This window comes from Castanea sativa, chromosome 2 (genome assembly GCF_040712315.1).
Source record: "Castanea sativa cultivar Marrone di Chiusa Pesio chromosome 2, ASM4071231v1".
NCBI lineage: Eukaryota > Viridiplantae > Streptophyta > Magnoliopsida > Fagales > Fagaceae > Castanea > Castanea sativa.
Genome location: NC_134014.1, coordinates 32,726,303 through 32,742,276, shown reverse-complemented (window position 1 = coordinate 32,742,276; position 15,974 = coordinate 32,726,303). Strand labels below are relative to the sequence as shown.

The 15,974-nt window shown below is 36.7% G+C and overlaps 3 protein-coding genes across 3 annotated transcripts; 1 reads left to right on the top strand and 2 right to left on the bottom strand.

Annotated features, from left to right (window-relative positions):
* Window positions 1–4,467: 4,467 nt before the first annotated feature.
* LOC142625990 (cytochrome P450 78A7-like) lies at window positions 4,468–6,638 on the bottom strand. Its single transcript, XM_075799747.1, has 2 exons — window positions 5,526–6,638; window positions 4,468–5,407 (listed from the first exon to the last, which is right to left on the bottom strand). Exons 1-2 carry the CDS (start codon window positions 6,522–6,524, stop codon window positions 4,796–4,798), a joined length of 1,611 nt encoding a protein of 536 aa, XP_075655862.1. The 5' UTR covers window positions 6,525–6,638; the 3' UTR covers window positions 4,468–4,795.
* A 2,657-nt stretch (window positions 6,639–9,295) lies between these two features.
* LOC142625757 (F-box/kelch-repeat protein SKIP6) lies at window positions 9,296–11,927 on the top strand. The gene is made up of 2 exons (XM_075799469.1): window positions 9,296–10,538; window positions 11,478–11,927. The coding sequence occupies exon 1, from the start codon at window positions 9,328–9,330 to the stop codon at window positions 10,528–10,530; it is 1,203 nt and encodes a 400-aa protein (XP_075655584.1). The 5' UTR covers window positions 9,296–9,327; the 3' UTR covers window positions 10,531–10,538; window positions 11,478–11,927.
* LOC142625234 (pentatricopeptide repeat-containing protein At4g21065-like) lies at window positions 11,835–15,305 on the bottom strand. Its single transcript, XM_075798924.1, has one exon. It carries the CDS (start codon window positions 15,303–15,305, stop codon window positions 13,569–13,571), a length of 1,737 nt encoding a protein of 578 aa, XP_075655039.1. The 3' UTR covers window positions 11,835–13,568.
* Between the last annotated feature and the right edge of the window lie 669 nt (window positions 15,306–15,974).

Below are 15,974 nucleotides of genomic sequence, written 5' to 3'. Positions count from 1 at the left end.
TCAGCACCTTTCCAATCCATCTAATGCTAATATGTGTGCCATGCCTCTTGTTGATTGCTCATTGCTTTCGTGAAGCAAATATGTATGTTGACTTCTTAGCCCGATTAGGAACTAAGCAAGATAGGAACTTTGTGTTGCATAATAATTTGCCTGTGGATCTTTGAGAGCTTTTAAGCTTGGACAAAGAGGGTCTGTATCATAATAGAACCATCATTAAACGTCCCTTCTAGAGCTGTAAATGAACTAAGCCGATCATGAACAACTCGGGCTTGGCTCGATAAAAAACTTGTTCAGGTTTGTTTATTTATAAATAAGTCAAATTTGAGCCTTAGTTTTAGACTCGTTTAATAAACAAGCTAAGCCCAAGCAAAAAAATTTGTTCACAAACAAGCTCGTGAACTATTAGGCTTGATACACAACAATTCAAGTATAGACTCATTTATAAGTTTATATGTGTTAGCTAAATATACTCATTGCACATATCTTAATAATGATATTGCCAACATGAGACCATTACCAATATTACCTTAATTTTTTCCTTCCTTTAAACTGATCAAGAACCACTTTAGACTATAGTTACATTTAAAAATACTTAATTAATTAAGTAGGTTACATATGATCCTTTCCTATCAATCATCTAAAGTAAAATTATGAAACATGTTAGTATTTTCTCATTCATATAGTTACAAATAGGTATTTTTCTAGTCTTTCACCATCTAACGTGAATGTAAAAATTGTATTTTGAACAATTGTTGAACCTGTAGACAAGGAATGATGAATAAATGAATTTAATTATGTAAATTATTAATTTGAATAATGGCTAATCATAAGTAGGACTAGATGCATAATAAAATGAGTATACTATTTTTTTTTTTTTTTCTTAATTTTAGAAATTTAAGCATTTAATAATGTAATTTTTTTAGATCTCAAGCTCAAAAATTTGACTTGAGCTCGAGTTTGAGCTTGATATTAAGCTTGAGTTTGGTTTGACTAATTAATCAAGTCAAGCCAAGCCAAACTCAAGTTTTTTTACTTTCCCACGAGCTTGAGCTCGAGCTCAAGCTCAAACACTAGTTTTAGGCTTGTCACAAGCTCAAGTCAAGCTCAATCTTTTGATTTTTTTTGACAAGTTAAGTTTAAATAAGTACTACTCGACAAAGTTCGGCTTGTTAACGGCTCTAATCCCCTCCCTTAATTCTTGGTTAATGCATTTTTCTCTTTACCAAAAAAAAAAAAAGTGTGCAAAGTGAGACATGTTCATGTTCACTGCAGCAAAAGGAGCAGTATTAGTGCCCATAACAATTATTCAAAAACAATTTTCACAAATTCTGGGGACATGTGCGTACACTTTCTTGTCAGAATCTCTGCACGCCTTGCTTCATAATGTTCCAAATTCACCAAAAATAAACACTATTCCAGTATTCCTTCAATAAAGTCTCCTTCCCAACATTTTTCATAATTTCTTTTACGTTGAGATATTACGTTATTATTGATTAGAAGTGCACAGTCAACCTGTAGCAAATTAAGAGTAATTACACAGTTCGTAGATAGCCATCTAAAATATAAAAAATGCTCAATTTTATATATTTTAATTCAAAAATTTTCCATCTCAATCTTTGTAAAAATATCTAAATATATACAATAGTCTTGTAAATGAATAATAACTATGTATACATACACGGTTATTGTTCACCGTGTAAATAATTTTTTTATTCTTTTTTCTCTCTCCTCACTCTGTTTTTCACATTTCCTTTCTCACCTCACTCTCAAGGTTACTGTTCACAGTATTAAAAAAATGAATATTTTATTTGAATAAATGTGTATAATAGACAAACTGATGTAGATGTTTTTGTAAAAATAGGTGTGTAAAATAGAAAAAGTAGGTTTTAAATGTGCAAAATGAAATTTTTTTTGCATATACTGATGTGGATGCTCTAACTTATTTCAATTGAGCTGATTTTTAGAGTTTGGTGAATTGGATTAGGTCGTTGATTTTTTTTTTTTAAATAATGGATTGGGTTGGATTCAGATCATAAGATTCACAAATTTGTCTAATCTGACCCAACTTATCTATATTTAATACACATATATTTAAGATATAAATTATATATATATTTAAAATAATAATACAATTTTGTTATTTAATATTTTGCTCATCTTCTTAAATAAAATTCAAACTCTAAGTTCTCCTCATGTAATTTGTGTTGGTTTGGTGTTATGCTCAAAATTATTTAATTATAAATCTGCTTTTATTTATTGTGGCATTGTTCTAATGCTCAATTAAATAATGATAATAGTAGTAATTTAAAATATTAAAAAAGGTAAAATGCTAAATTTAGTAACTAAATATAATAATAAAAAGTGGAACAAAAGGCTAATGCAGCAAAGGCTATATTGCATGGCTATTATTTATTGTAGTAGATATATTATTACGTTGTATTATTTATATTATTTTATTGTGTTGAGTGCTAAAATAAAACCACTTATATAGGATTTTTTTAAAGTGAGATAGTAAAATAGATAAAGTAAGCTATATTGTATGACTATTGTTTATTGCAGTAGATATATTATTACGTTGTGTTATTTATATTATTTTGTTGTGTTGAATGTTAAAATAAAACCACTTATGTTTGATTTTTTTAAAAGTGAGATAGTAAAATAGATAAAGTAACTTTTTGTAGTGTCAAATTGCTATATTTTTGGCACCACTAATACTAATGCTCTAAACAAATATCGCTATACGATTCTTAATTTCCCTTGACCAATGCTAGAGACATAAAAAATACCACAATTTTTGTCACAATTAGCTACATGGTGAGTTGAGAATGGTGAATGTATGGACCATCCAACCTTCACCAATCACAACTTGCCACAACTTGTCACATGACGAGTTGTGGCTATAATTTTGTGATTTTTTTTGTCCCTAGCACTTTTCTTTGTCCTTGGCTTCTTTTTTTTTTTGCATGTAGCATCACCTTGAGTCGCCATTGTGATTTCTTGAATGCATTGAACTACATTGTTGTATTACAAACAATAGTTATGAGAGAGTCTGTTTGGATAGAACTTATTGCTGAAAACTGAAAACTGAAAACACTGTAGCAAAATAATTTTTAAATGTGTAAAAAGTACTGTTCATGCCAAAAAAGTACTGTTCATTGACCTAAAATCACTGTTCATGGCCAATGAACAGTGACAGACACGCTGAAAAAAAAAAAAAAAAACGTAAACGCAGGACGTGGACGTTGAAACCAAACGCCCTCAGAGTATATGTAGTTAATGTATGTCATAAAATATGATTACTTGTTGTTATAAGTTAATTAATTATTATTATTTTATTTTTGATAGATATGATATAGTTTTAATTTATGTCTATTCTATGATAATTGTTTTTTATTTTCAAGCTAAGTCATCAATTGGTTCTTCGAGTAGGTCTGGTTTGAACCAAACATCTCTTATTCAATTACACTAGTTTTTTTTTTTTTGTTGAGAAAATCAATTACACTAGTTAAGCTAACTAGAACTCATATAAATTAATTAATTTCTTTTCAACTTTCACCAATAAGGACATTTTAAAATATATACTACTTCCAACAAAAAACTAAGCTCACATAGAGTCATCAACATTTCATAAAAAATAATGCTAGGGCCACAAAATTTTTCACAATTGTTCACATGGTCATTTGTAATTGGACCAACATCACATTCATTTGGGTTTTGGGAACATTACTGACACATTTTTTATCATACGCTAATCACAATAAATTATTTCACTATTTGCGAAAATATTGTGTGCTTAAACTCATTGTTATGGGAGAGTATTTCTCAAATAATATATAATTTTTATACCATCTAAAGAGTACACCATCTATGCTTAAAGTAATAAAGTGTAACATCTCTAATTGCACGCCCACTGATTCACCATAAAGAAAAGAAGTCCACGAAATCAATGTAATAGTAATGTAGTGTATAATAATCGTTATAACGACATAGGTAATATCTGCAACAGAACATGAGTTGATTTAGGTTAACAGTAAGAACTACCATGACTCTAACGAATTTTTGCTTTTTTTTAAAAACACACTTACGAGTCATGATTCAACTACCCTGTGAGAGAACCGTGTAAGAAACTACCATAACCATACACAATTCGATTAGGATTTTTACAACTGATCATACAATGAAGAGAAATGATATGTCTACAACATTCTCACAACATTTTTACAACAAATCTTAAGTGGCAAGATGTTACTGGTTGTTATTGTTAGGGCAAAAAAGTAATTTTAGTGTTAGGTTCAAATTTGAACCAATAACAACTAACCACCTATAATTTGTTGTAAAAATATTGTAAAAATGTTGTGGACGTAGCACCTCTCTACAATTAAATACCTTCTTTTTTCATTTAGCCAAAAAACAAAATTGAAAAATTATCTAATTTATAACTTATTCATCAAGCACATATCAAACAGGTTTGATAACTAAACCATAGTCTATTAATTAAGGAGTACTTGGAAAAAGTTTTAAACATCCATGAATCACAACATTCCTAATACTGGCTAATAAAATCCAGAGTCAGCCGTTAATAATAATAATAATAATAATAATTAATTATTATTATACATCATACCCTAAAAAAAGAAAAAGAAAAAGACCTAGATACTACGAATAAGTCTAGAGTCACATTGTGGATGGAGGAGACATGGATCCGCCATCAACCCTCTCCCAACCACAACTCGCCATGTGGCAAGATGGCGAATTGTGGTATTTGTCGTTCCAAAATGTGTGGCACTAGCCTTACTCAGATACGACTAGTCCTTGGCAGAGCAATAGCATGTAGAGGGTACTTCATCTCACAAGACAGTTTGAGAACCTCACTGAGATCAACTGGATTGGACCCATCTTGAACCCAAGTGAAACCTTGGACCAGCTTAGCCACCCAAAGGTTCACAGTGACTAACCCAAGGTTCTTGCCTGGGCAAACCCTACGGCCAGCTCCAAAGGGTGCAAGCCTCAGATCACAACCCCTGACGTCCACGTCAGCCTCCAAAAACCTCTCGGGCTTGAACTCGAGTGGGTCCTCCCACACTTTCGGGTCATGCGTGATGGCCCACATGTTCACCATCGCTGTTGTTTTGGCGGGAATCAGCATCCCGTTGCTGAGCTGGACATCCGACGTGGACAATCGAGCCCATGAGAGTAATGGGCCGGGTGGGTGAACCCGGAGAGTCTCTTTCACCACGGATTGTAAATAAGGTAGTCCCGCAACGTCAGCATCTGTCACCGTTTTATTCCCCACCGCGTTGTCAATCTCCTGGTAAAGCTCTTCTTGCACTTCTGGGTGTAAAATCAACTCGGCCATTACCCACTCGGTTAACAACGCCGTCGTATCAGTCCCTCTAAATATCATTTCCTGCACAATAACATAGAACTCAATACTTGAGTTGACCAGTGAGTTGACTCAGAAAACCTAGCTAGAAGAAAATTTTTTATATTCAAAAAAAAAAAAAAAAGTTGTAATTTTTAGATACCCATAATACAGCAACCATGTCATCCTCTTGAAGCTTCTCTTCACCATCCAAAGAGAGCAAAACATCAACGAAATCAGCGTTATCGGAGAGACTTCTAGGCCCAGCGGCGCGGTGTTCCTCAATGATGTCTCGGACGAGTTTTCTGACTCGGGGAACGAGTCTAGAACAGCGTTCCGTTATACGAAATGGATCATAGAAATAACTCAGCCATGGAAGGTAATCAGACCAGTTGAAAGCACCCAAAAGCTCAAAACCTTCCTGAACCATGTCTTTGAGCTCGTCGAGTTCTTCGCTATCTTGCGCCGTGTCCGTGTCGTATCTCTTGCCGAACACGCTTCCCATGATGTTGTTCAACGAGGCAGCTTGGAGGTGCTTACGCAGCAAGACGGTGCCGCTGAGTTTCTGCTCGGTTTCTATTTTGCTCAACATGGCGGCGCACTCTAGCTGGCGTTTAGGTTCGTGGGCTAAGATGCGCCGAGGTGCGAAGAGGTGTGAGGAAGCGATTTTTCTCAAGAGGCGCCAGTAGGTGCCGTTTGGGGCGAAGCCGATGGCTCGGCTAAACATGAGGCTCTTAGCCGACTGTTTGATGGGTCTGTCAGCGAAGTTGGGAGAGGTTAAGATTTCTTTGGCAGTGAAAGGGTCTGAAGCCACAACAACTGGCGTGGAGCCGAGGCTAAAAGCCATGAGCTGAGTGGTAGTAGCTCGGCTCCAAGCCATGGCGGCCAAGGAACGGTGAGCTAAGCCACGGCTTAGAGTGAATAGGCTACCAAATAAAGGTAAGCCTCTAGGCCCAGAGATTGGAACAGGACCTTTTTGGTTCCTACCATTTTTCCATGCAATTCCACCACTGGCAAAGGCCCAAGTGAGAAGAGAGAGAGACACAAAGGCCATAAAGATTGCAACCAAAACATAGCCATCGAGAAGGGTTTTGGAGCCAAGGAAAGCTGGGAGAGTAAAAACCCACCAGGTTGTGTCTTTTGTGACTAAACCCAACTCCATTTTTCCTTTTTGAAGGAAAAATGTGATCTTTGAGAGAGAGAGAGAGAGAGAGCTAAAGGGCGTTTGTTGAGACTTGAGAGTGTAATAATATGTGATTGGGGGATTGGTGGGTGGGGTGAGATCTCACTATATAGAGGAGGAGGGATTTAATAGAAGAATAAAAAATTTGTGACAATTATTAAATTAAAAAAAAAAAAAAATGAGAGGAGGGGGGAGAGTTTCACGTGGGGCAGGGCAGAAATGGTATGAGAGAGAAGAGTGAGTTAGGGAATGTGTGTGTGTGGTGGGGGTTGATGAATAATGATTAATGAGTAACAACGTTATGGCAATTTTTCTTCTTTATTTATTTATTTATTATGATTTTGAGCTAGACGATATGGCAATTCAAGAGGGTATGTTTTTCTTCTTTTTTCTTTTTTTTTTTTTCGATGGGACAAGAGGGTATGTTAATTTTGTTCAGAGAGAGCATTTAATTAGACCATAGATTTTTAAGCTGAAAACGGCGAGCACATTTTTTGATAGAGATGTGTGAGAGAGGGTAACGTTTGCGGTTTTAAGTAACGCTTTGAGAGTTGTGATGGTTTGAATTTAATGTGCAATTGATAGAGAGAGAGAGAGTATGTGAGAGAGACATTGATCGGGTGTAAATTTCATTAATTATGTCATTGACGCAATGAAGATTATGAACACATATTATTATGATGAATTATGTATTCATTGAGAAGTTCTTTGATCATTTTCGCGAACAATGATTACATGCTTTCTCTCTCCCACCTAAAAACAAAATTAACAAAAATACAAAAGGGTTAATTCTTTCAAAAACATTGAAATATTACTAGGCCGAAAATAAAGTAAGCATAGAAGTGCTAATAATATTAGCTAAAAATAAAGTGTTAATATTCCTCCGTGTGAGTAGAGTACTGCTTTGTTTCTATGATTAGAAGCTCTGTTGTAACATGATGCATTGCAGGAGATCACTTTCATATGCTTTTGTTATCATTTTTCAGTGCCTCCACTATTATATTATTATTATTATTATTATTATTATTATTATATGGCGCAGAAGATTAATTTGGAGCACCTTTGTTTTGACGAAGTCAATTTTTCAAAGTCAATTTCATGATAAAAGATGGCTCGCATCTCAAAAAAAATAATTATTTATATATTTATATATAGAGGTGTGTGTTAACAAAGGGATGTAACATGCACTTGTACAAGTCCTCAGAACATTTATTGCAAGGGAGCATGTTACGTCCCTTCGATGATACAGCAATTTTTCGATTGTGAGCAGTCTAAGAGCATTGCCAATACGCTCTTTAAAGTCGAGCAAACCTACAAAAAAAAAAAAAAAAAAAAAAAAAAAACTCCTTTATCAGCCTCCTCATCTCCAAATTTTTTTTAAAGATTTGCTACAGTAGCTTTCTAGCATGTAGAGCATTGTAATAATTACTGTAACTCCTCAAAACAATATTCGGTGAATAAAAAAATAATTCTTTCTCTCTCGTTCTTTTTCTCTTTCGTTCTTCACTCTCTCTTGCTTCTCTATCTCAACGGTTACAAACTAAAACATACCACAATCAAAACAAAAACACAAAATCTAATCAAAAGATTTGAAACACAAAAACAATATTTCTCATAAGTCTAATGAAATTTGAATAATAAAATAAGACTTATCAAACCAGAACAAAAAAAAAATATGTAGAACACCAATCTGTGTAGAATGCCGATCTCCACTTCTCTGCCGATGATCTATGTGTGTATGAGAGAGAATTTGTTTGTGTGAAAGAGAGAAAGAAAGAGAGAGCTTCTTGAATGCTCTAGAGTAGATGAAGAGAAGAAAAGAAAAAAGAAAAAAGAAAAGTGAAGAGAGCGTAGACGAAGAGAAGAAAAGAAAAAAAAGTAAAGTGAAGAGAGCTCAGACGAAGTGCTAGAGAACAAAAGAAAAAAGAAAAGTGAAGATAGAGATAAGGGAAAGGTGTAGAGGAGAAAAAAAAAAGAGGAAAAAAGAAAAAGAAAAGAAATGTGTGGATAAAAAAAAAAGATAAGGGAAAAATAAAATAAAGAATAAGAAATTAAAATTGAGAAATGTCACTACAATATTTTCATAATAAATCTTAAGTGGTGGGTTGTTATTAACTAATACTGATGAAAAAAAATATTTAAGTGATGTGTTCAAATTAAAATTAGTAATAACTTACCACATATGATTTATTATGAAAATATTGTAAAATGTTAAGAACGTAGTACTTCTCATTAAAATGAGATGAATGGAAAAGATTGAAAAAGAAATATTAAAGAAAGAATAAAAAAATAATATTTAAATTGGATAAGAGTTTGTTAAAAAATATATTTAAAAAAGTAGGTAGATAAAAGATAAAATGAACTGTTCAATTTCTAAATAATCTCCAATCAATCTCCAAGCAGTACAAAAATTTGAAGAGCATGTCGGAGATGTTCTAAAATGGCTACATAGGTAGGATCAATCTAGTCAAAATCTTTCTACCACTTTTATTATAATAATCATATTAAATACTTATAGAGAAATCCAGAGAGTATTTCATATTTGACACAACTTTAGCCCCCAATATATGTAATTTTGAAACTAAAGAAGTCCAGTACCCTATTCCATTGAAAAGCCCATTCCACAAAAACGTTTCCTAAAAGTCAGAAGCAAGCTGAAGACAATATTGGGCCTCAATATTCGGACTAAATCCACAAATTAGTAATTATATATCGGGCCCAGATTAGCACAACAAACAAAACAATTTTCTTTTCTTAATAGCCCAAAAAAACAAAGTCCCTCATGCCAAAACAGATACGTCCACCCCCAACAACATTTCTCCCATCGACACAGACTCTGCGACAACCTATGTCCACCGCGAGCGCCACCGCCACCGCCACCGCCACCGCGAGCGCCACCGAGTCCCAACAACAACAACAACAACAACAACCCTTAATTCCATCACTCCCAGACGACGTGGGCTTGAACATCCTAGCTCGAATACCCCGGTGGCACCACCCAACACTGTCCCTAGTCTCAAAACCCATCCACTCCCTCCTCTCCTCTCCTCTCTTCTTCACCACCCGATCTCTCCTCCTCCACTCCTCTCAGCCCCTCCTCTACCTCTCTCTACGCTCCTCTCTCTCCTCTTCTCTCCTCTGGTTCACCCTCAGCTCCAATTCCAATTCCTCTCACTCCCTCTTCCCAATCCCACCCATCCCCTCTACTTCCACTGTTGGCTGCTCAATCGCCTCACTGGGTCCCTCTATCTATGTAATTGGTGGCTCCACCAACGATGTTCCGACATCCCATGTTTGGATTCTAGATTGTCGTTTCCACACGTGGCGACCCGGCCCCAACATGCGGGTCGCCCGCGAGTTTTCCGCTGCGGGTGTTGTGGATGAAAACATCTACGTCATGGGTGGGTGCGTTACTGATTCCCGGGCCAAGTCCGCCCACTGGGCCGAGCGGTTTGACCCGAAGGTCCAGAAATGGGAACGGGTCGAGAGTCCGGTTCTGATCCGGGACAAGTGGATGCACGCGAGTGCGGTGATGGATGGGAAGGTTTACGCCATGGCGGATAGAGGGGGGATTGTTTACGACGCGAGAGAAAGCGCGTGGGGGCGCGTGGAGGGAGAATTGGACTTTGGGTGGAGGGGGAGAGCGTGTGTGGTGGGCGGGGTTTTGTATTGTTATGATTATTTGGGGAAGATTCGTGGGTTTCACGCGCGGGAGGGCGCGTGGAGGGAGGTTCAGGGGTTGGAGGGCGGTCTTCCGAGGTTTCTTTGCGGTGCCACGATGGCAAATTTGGGAGGGAAGTTGGTTGTACTTTGGGAGGAGAAGGGGAAGGGGAATGGAAAGAAAGAGATGGAAATTTGGTGTGCAGAGATTGGTGTGGAGATGAGGGAGAGTGGAGAGTTGTGGGGGGAGATTGGGTGGGTTGAGAAGGTGAGAACCGTCCCCGGTGGATCCTCGATCGTGCATTGCGTGGCCGTTGAGGTGTGATATTTAAGGTATCCACTGAGGACCGAAATGAATTTGATTGGTGTCACATCAATAATATAATATGGTGTTATGTTTAAAAGTTGACACAGCGTTTAAGGTTTATGTAATATTGTGTGTAGTAACTATATTATAAGATTGTGATTGATTAAAGTTTATGTTGGTGGGGTGTGTGGAATGACATTGAGGTGTGTATAGGTTGAGGAATTTTGAGGTAGTATTGCTTCACACATGTTTATATATGTTAACTTATAAGCTTGGTTGTTATACTTGGTGAAAGTTTGTAATTGTTTAGAATGTTGATGGCCTATTTATTATGGCTTATAATTTGGATTGTGGAATCATAAAATGGATACTGTCAGTTATGGATTTTAGAGTTTTAGGATAATATAATGCATTTAAGCTATTTATTTATGAATGGTTTTGTGTAGAATATATGCATTTGAGCTGTGCACTCAATTGCGGTTGATTTACCAATGCTTTTGCAATGACTGCGATTGTGTATAATCTTAGAATTTTATCAATTGATTGTCATTTTTAAGAGCATGAATTTTTATCAAGTTCAAACTAGAAAAATTTAGAGCAAAGATGATGGTATGCCGGGGGATGTGAGTGCCAAATTGATGGCAGTGAGGAAGGAGATATGTGTGTGTGAGGGACTTTGGTCTTGTATTCCAATGGCTTTAATGGAGGATTTTGATGGGTCAAAAGTAACAACACTATATAGTAAGGGTAGACACTGACCCCAAAAAAATATGAAGTACACCTCATGTAACTGTACCATTAACGCTGCCCACCTTATTAGGTTGTATTGCATTAAGAAACTGAGTCCTGGATTTCTAAATTTATTGCTATTGAATGTATTTTAGGTTGCTTTCTTTAATTAGCCAAAGGCATTAGTTCATTAAAGTGGAATGTAATGCAAATTATATTGTTTTTCCTTTTCTCAGCTCAAGCTGGATGTGGGAACTGAATCCCTCTGCATGGCACTAGGCAGGGAGCTCATGATTCTAGCATGCTCAATTGGCTTCAGGAATCTGAGGGAAATCTTAGAAAAAGCTCCTTTGGATTAGTGTCAGATTAATTACTCAAAATCATTTCATTGTTGGAAATAACAAGAGTTTCTCTAATAAGAGTACTCTTTGTATGAGTGTTCTTCATGTGGTTCATGTCAAGTTTGTGCTTTGTTTATTTCATGATTTGAAATAGCAAGAGTTACTCAGAGTCCTCATGTTTTTGTTTGTTCTGCATATAATTAGCCTTTTCAACTGTAGTGGCAAGTTTATGCTTTGGTGTATATAGGTTCAATTTATGTAAGTTGTCATCTGTATGGAAGTATACCATACATGTACCAAGTTTCAGTGTTTATAATGAAATGTTACAACCTTGAGATTAACTTTCTGAAACTTGTTTTCATGTCTTTGCATGCTTTCACTTAAATCGATCTCTAATCAGAAATCTTATACCAACTTATCTGTGACAAGCCCAACAAAATGAAATCCTTGAACCAAGCTGGGCAAGTGATGTTGTCTGAATGACTGGGTTGCAATTGTACCTTTTAATCTGAAAGTTTTTGCTTCTCGTTACTCAGTGTTAGGAATACTTAAAACTATGAATTGTGTGCATGATATTGGAATGATGTGGGATTGGTGATGGTGGTTTGGGGAAGGGCGTTGTTGTGAAGGTGAGATTAGATCTGAGGTCTCTTCTACAAAGCCAAGAGACTTTACCAACTAAGCCAGCACTCTTAAGTAGCTGATTTTAATTGTGCTAGATTAAATCTTTAAATCAACTTTTCAGAATTAGTAAATAGGTCATTCTCGGGGTAGCTTATTCAATTTGTAGAATCATTTATATTTACATTGATGATCTACGGTCTTATTTCACCAGGTGCCCCACCAAAGGACTGGGGTCTTTCTATACTTATTGTCTAAACTGCTCTTTATGAGGAAATCTTCGTGTGATGAATGGGTTTGGAGCAGAAATTTTGTGATCAGCATTTTGTCAACTGTAGATAAATTTACAGGATCTGCAGCAAAAGATTCCTGACATTGAGTGCGAGTTTGTGCTGCGTTCTTACTGGTATTATTCCTACTTGAATGTACTTCTGCATGCTCTGGATGGATTCTATCTTACTTGTGTTGGACTGAGCTTATTCATTACTAACTAGACATTTCAAATCATGTCTGACTTAACTTCACTTCTGCAAATTGGTGGTTACAACATGATCCAATAGCACCAATTCAAAACAAAGGGGGAAGAACTAAACTATTGGCTATCATGGTTCTTGGACACACCTAACTATATAATGCATTTAGCGTTTTAACTGTTTTTTTTTAATCATTCGGTTTTAAAGCAGTCAAGTTACTGTATATGTTACAAATTCATTAGAAATATTTTCTTTTTTCTATGATCAAATCTGCAGTATCTAACTATCCATTTTCTCTCAAATAATCAAGCATCTTGCAAGTTGCACTATGTTTCCAGTTTCCACTATGAGGATTATCCCTCTGTGCAATGGCAAATGCGCCTTCCACCAAAAGCAACTCTCCATAAATTGGAAAGTAGTGCTGCCTACAAATTGGGTACAACCCCCTTCTATGTCTTTGGAACTTGAACATAATCATTTGCAATGTTAGTGGATGTTCAGGTTTATTTGCTGGATTATTATTTGTGTCCTTTTGTTTTGTTTAAATGTCTTCTTATTTAATTTGAATGCGCAGTTCCCAAATATCTTAAGAGTAGTCTTTAATATGAATATTATTTCAGTAACGAGCATTTTTCATTCAAATCAAATATGAAATACCCAACTAGAACCGTATGTGGGAAGGAATTTTTTGAGGACTGAGAGAAAAAGGTAAGAAGGAAATGTAAGAACGAAAAGGAGAAGAAAACCACATTAGTCTCAGGACAGTGAAAATTTGAAATTGCTTGTTTTGATATACAGCTTAACAAGAGGTTTACAACAGCAATAATATTTGTGTTGGTATGTCCAGTCTCCAGTGTAGAAATATTAGAAGTTGAACAAGCATTCGATCTAATTACCAGTAATCATTGCAGGAACACTTCCCCTCTCTGAAGTGGTGGAAACGAATTCGATCTCTTACAATTATGTCTCGCTTATAGACACTAGAAATCAACTTTATGACTGAATGACAGTCAGCACACACTCTAAGATTTTTCACTATCCTAATTGGTGAGTCCTTTGATAAGCGAAGTAATCCATAAGCAATAGCCAGCCTCTCACTATGAAAACCTAATGCATGCTCTTTTTCTTCTTCGTCTATATCATGCAAGACATCAATTGTTGTAGCTACATGTCCCTCTTGCTTCAACTTTTTAGCCATTTGATCGAGCATTGGATATATCTGTCTGATTTCAGGATGTAATTCGTCTCCCATCACAAACTGGTGCACAACGAAACCCATCTCTATAGAGCTCCAACCATGTTGTTTCTTAGCTTTCTTGTGTTTCATTTGGCTCCTAACCTTGCTCACACTTGACCATCTACCTAGAGAAGCATAAACATTGGACACAAGCACATAATTCTCAGCACTATGAGGCTCTAGCTCAAGCACCTCTCTAGTTATACTCTCACTGAGTTCTTTATATCCATGAGTCTTGCATGCACCAAGCAATGTTCGCCAGAGAACGGCATTAGGCTTAATGGGCATCTTTTGAATAAACTTATGTGCTCGAAGCACAAGTCCTGCACGACAAAATAGATCAACCATGCATCCATAATGCTCAATTTGGGGAGTGATTCCATACTCCAAAGACATGCTATTGAAATATTGACGGCCTTCCTCGACCAAGCCAGAGTGGCTACATGCACACAACACACTAGTGAAAGTAACAGAATTGGGTCTTACATTGGCACTTTTCATGGCATGAAACACTTTTAAAGCTTTCTCGCCAAACCCGTGTATGGCACAACCTCCAATCATGGTAGACCAAGCCATGACATCCCTCTTAGACATGCCTTCAAAGACCCTAATTGCATTATCCAAACTCCCACATTTCGAGTACATGTCCACCAGTGAAGTTCCCAAAACAATATCAATATCAATGCCTTCTTTATCAATATAAGAATGCACCCATTTGCCCAAATCAAGAGCACCCATATCTCCACAAGCCCCAACAACACTAGCTAAAGTAAATTCATCAGCTTTCACGTTTTGTGCTTGCATCTGTTTAAACAAAACCAAAGCCTCATTAGAACACCCATTTTGCACGTACCCAGAAACCATAGTGCTCCACGAAACTAAGTCTCGTTCAGGCATTTCGTCGAACAGGTCGTGTGCTTCGTCAACGCGCCCGCACGTGGTATACAGTTTGATCAGACCGTTAACCACATGGGTTTCGTAGTCTAAACCCATTTTCAAGACCTGTGAATGGAGCATTTTGCCCTCTTCAAGTCTTGGTAAATTACAACACGCCTTGAGAACAAACCCGAAAGTGAAACTGTTTGATGAAATGCCACTGAGGTGCATGTCTTTGTAAAGAGCGATGGCCTTGAGCGATGACGAGTCATTTATGGAGTAGCCTCTGATGATGGTGTTCCACATGAAGAGGTTGGGCTGGTGGGTCCATGAAAATAGTTTATAGGCGTGTGCAATCTGTCTAATAGGTAAAGTGATGGCATAAGACTCAATCAATTTGCTAAGCAAGAAGCTATCTTGTGTAAAATTGGTTCGGATCATGTAGGCTTGGATGGTCTCAAGGTCTCGAACCGTGGTGCATCGCTTGATTGCAACGACAAGTGTGCCTTGGTCCATCATGGGCTTCATCCTAGTGCATGTCATTCTTCTCTAAGGTGACTTTTAGATTTAGTAGTTTACATTGCGTATTACATTAGAAACGATTAGCTATTGTGGTGCATGTGGTTCATTTCACCTTAAGCTGAAGGGTCCCTTTTCTAGAAATACAAAGTTTTCCTTCTACTATTATAATCATGCAACTCATTAAATTATTAAACAAGTCACGTGATTAACTGTATATTTGAGTTGGTCTTTCAAAATTTATGGTAACATCATTGCAAGTATATTTGAGTTGGTCTTTCAAAACTTCTACATCATTACGTCCCAATTCTTTCATGTGGAAGAATCTGATTGGGTCAACTGAAATCATTCTTTGTTTGCTCTTGGATTAGATTCAAGGTGGTCTTGCAATCATGGCACTGGTTGACATGTAAAGGTTTATCTCATGCATAGCAATCTCTCACAATTCTTTGAAAACTTAAAATCTTAAACCATGTCGAAGTCGATCTGTAATTGCTGGGGCACCTGTTTGATGTCCTTAGTAATTGGTTTATTCGTAAAAGTTGGTATCTTGCAGCAAATGGCTACTTGTGCACATGAGGTAGGTCCATGGGCAACAGGCAAGCCTGACTCTGCACTCTGATATCTGATCTCCAAAGCAACGTGATTCAATTAGCACTTCATTCA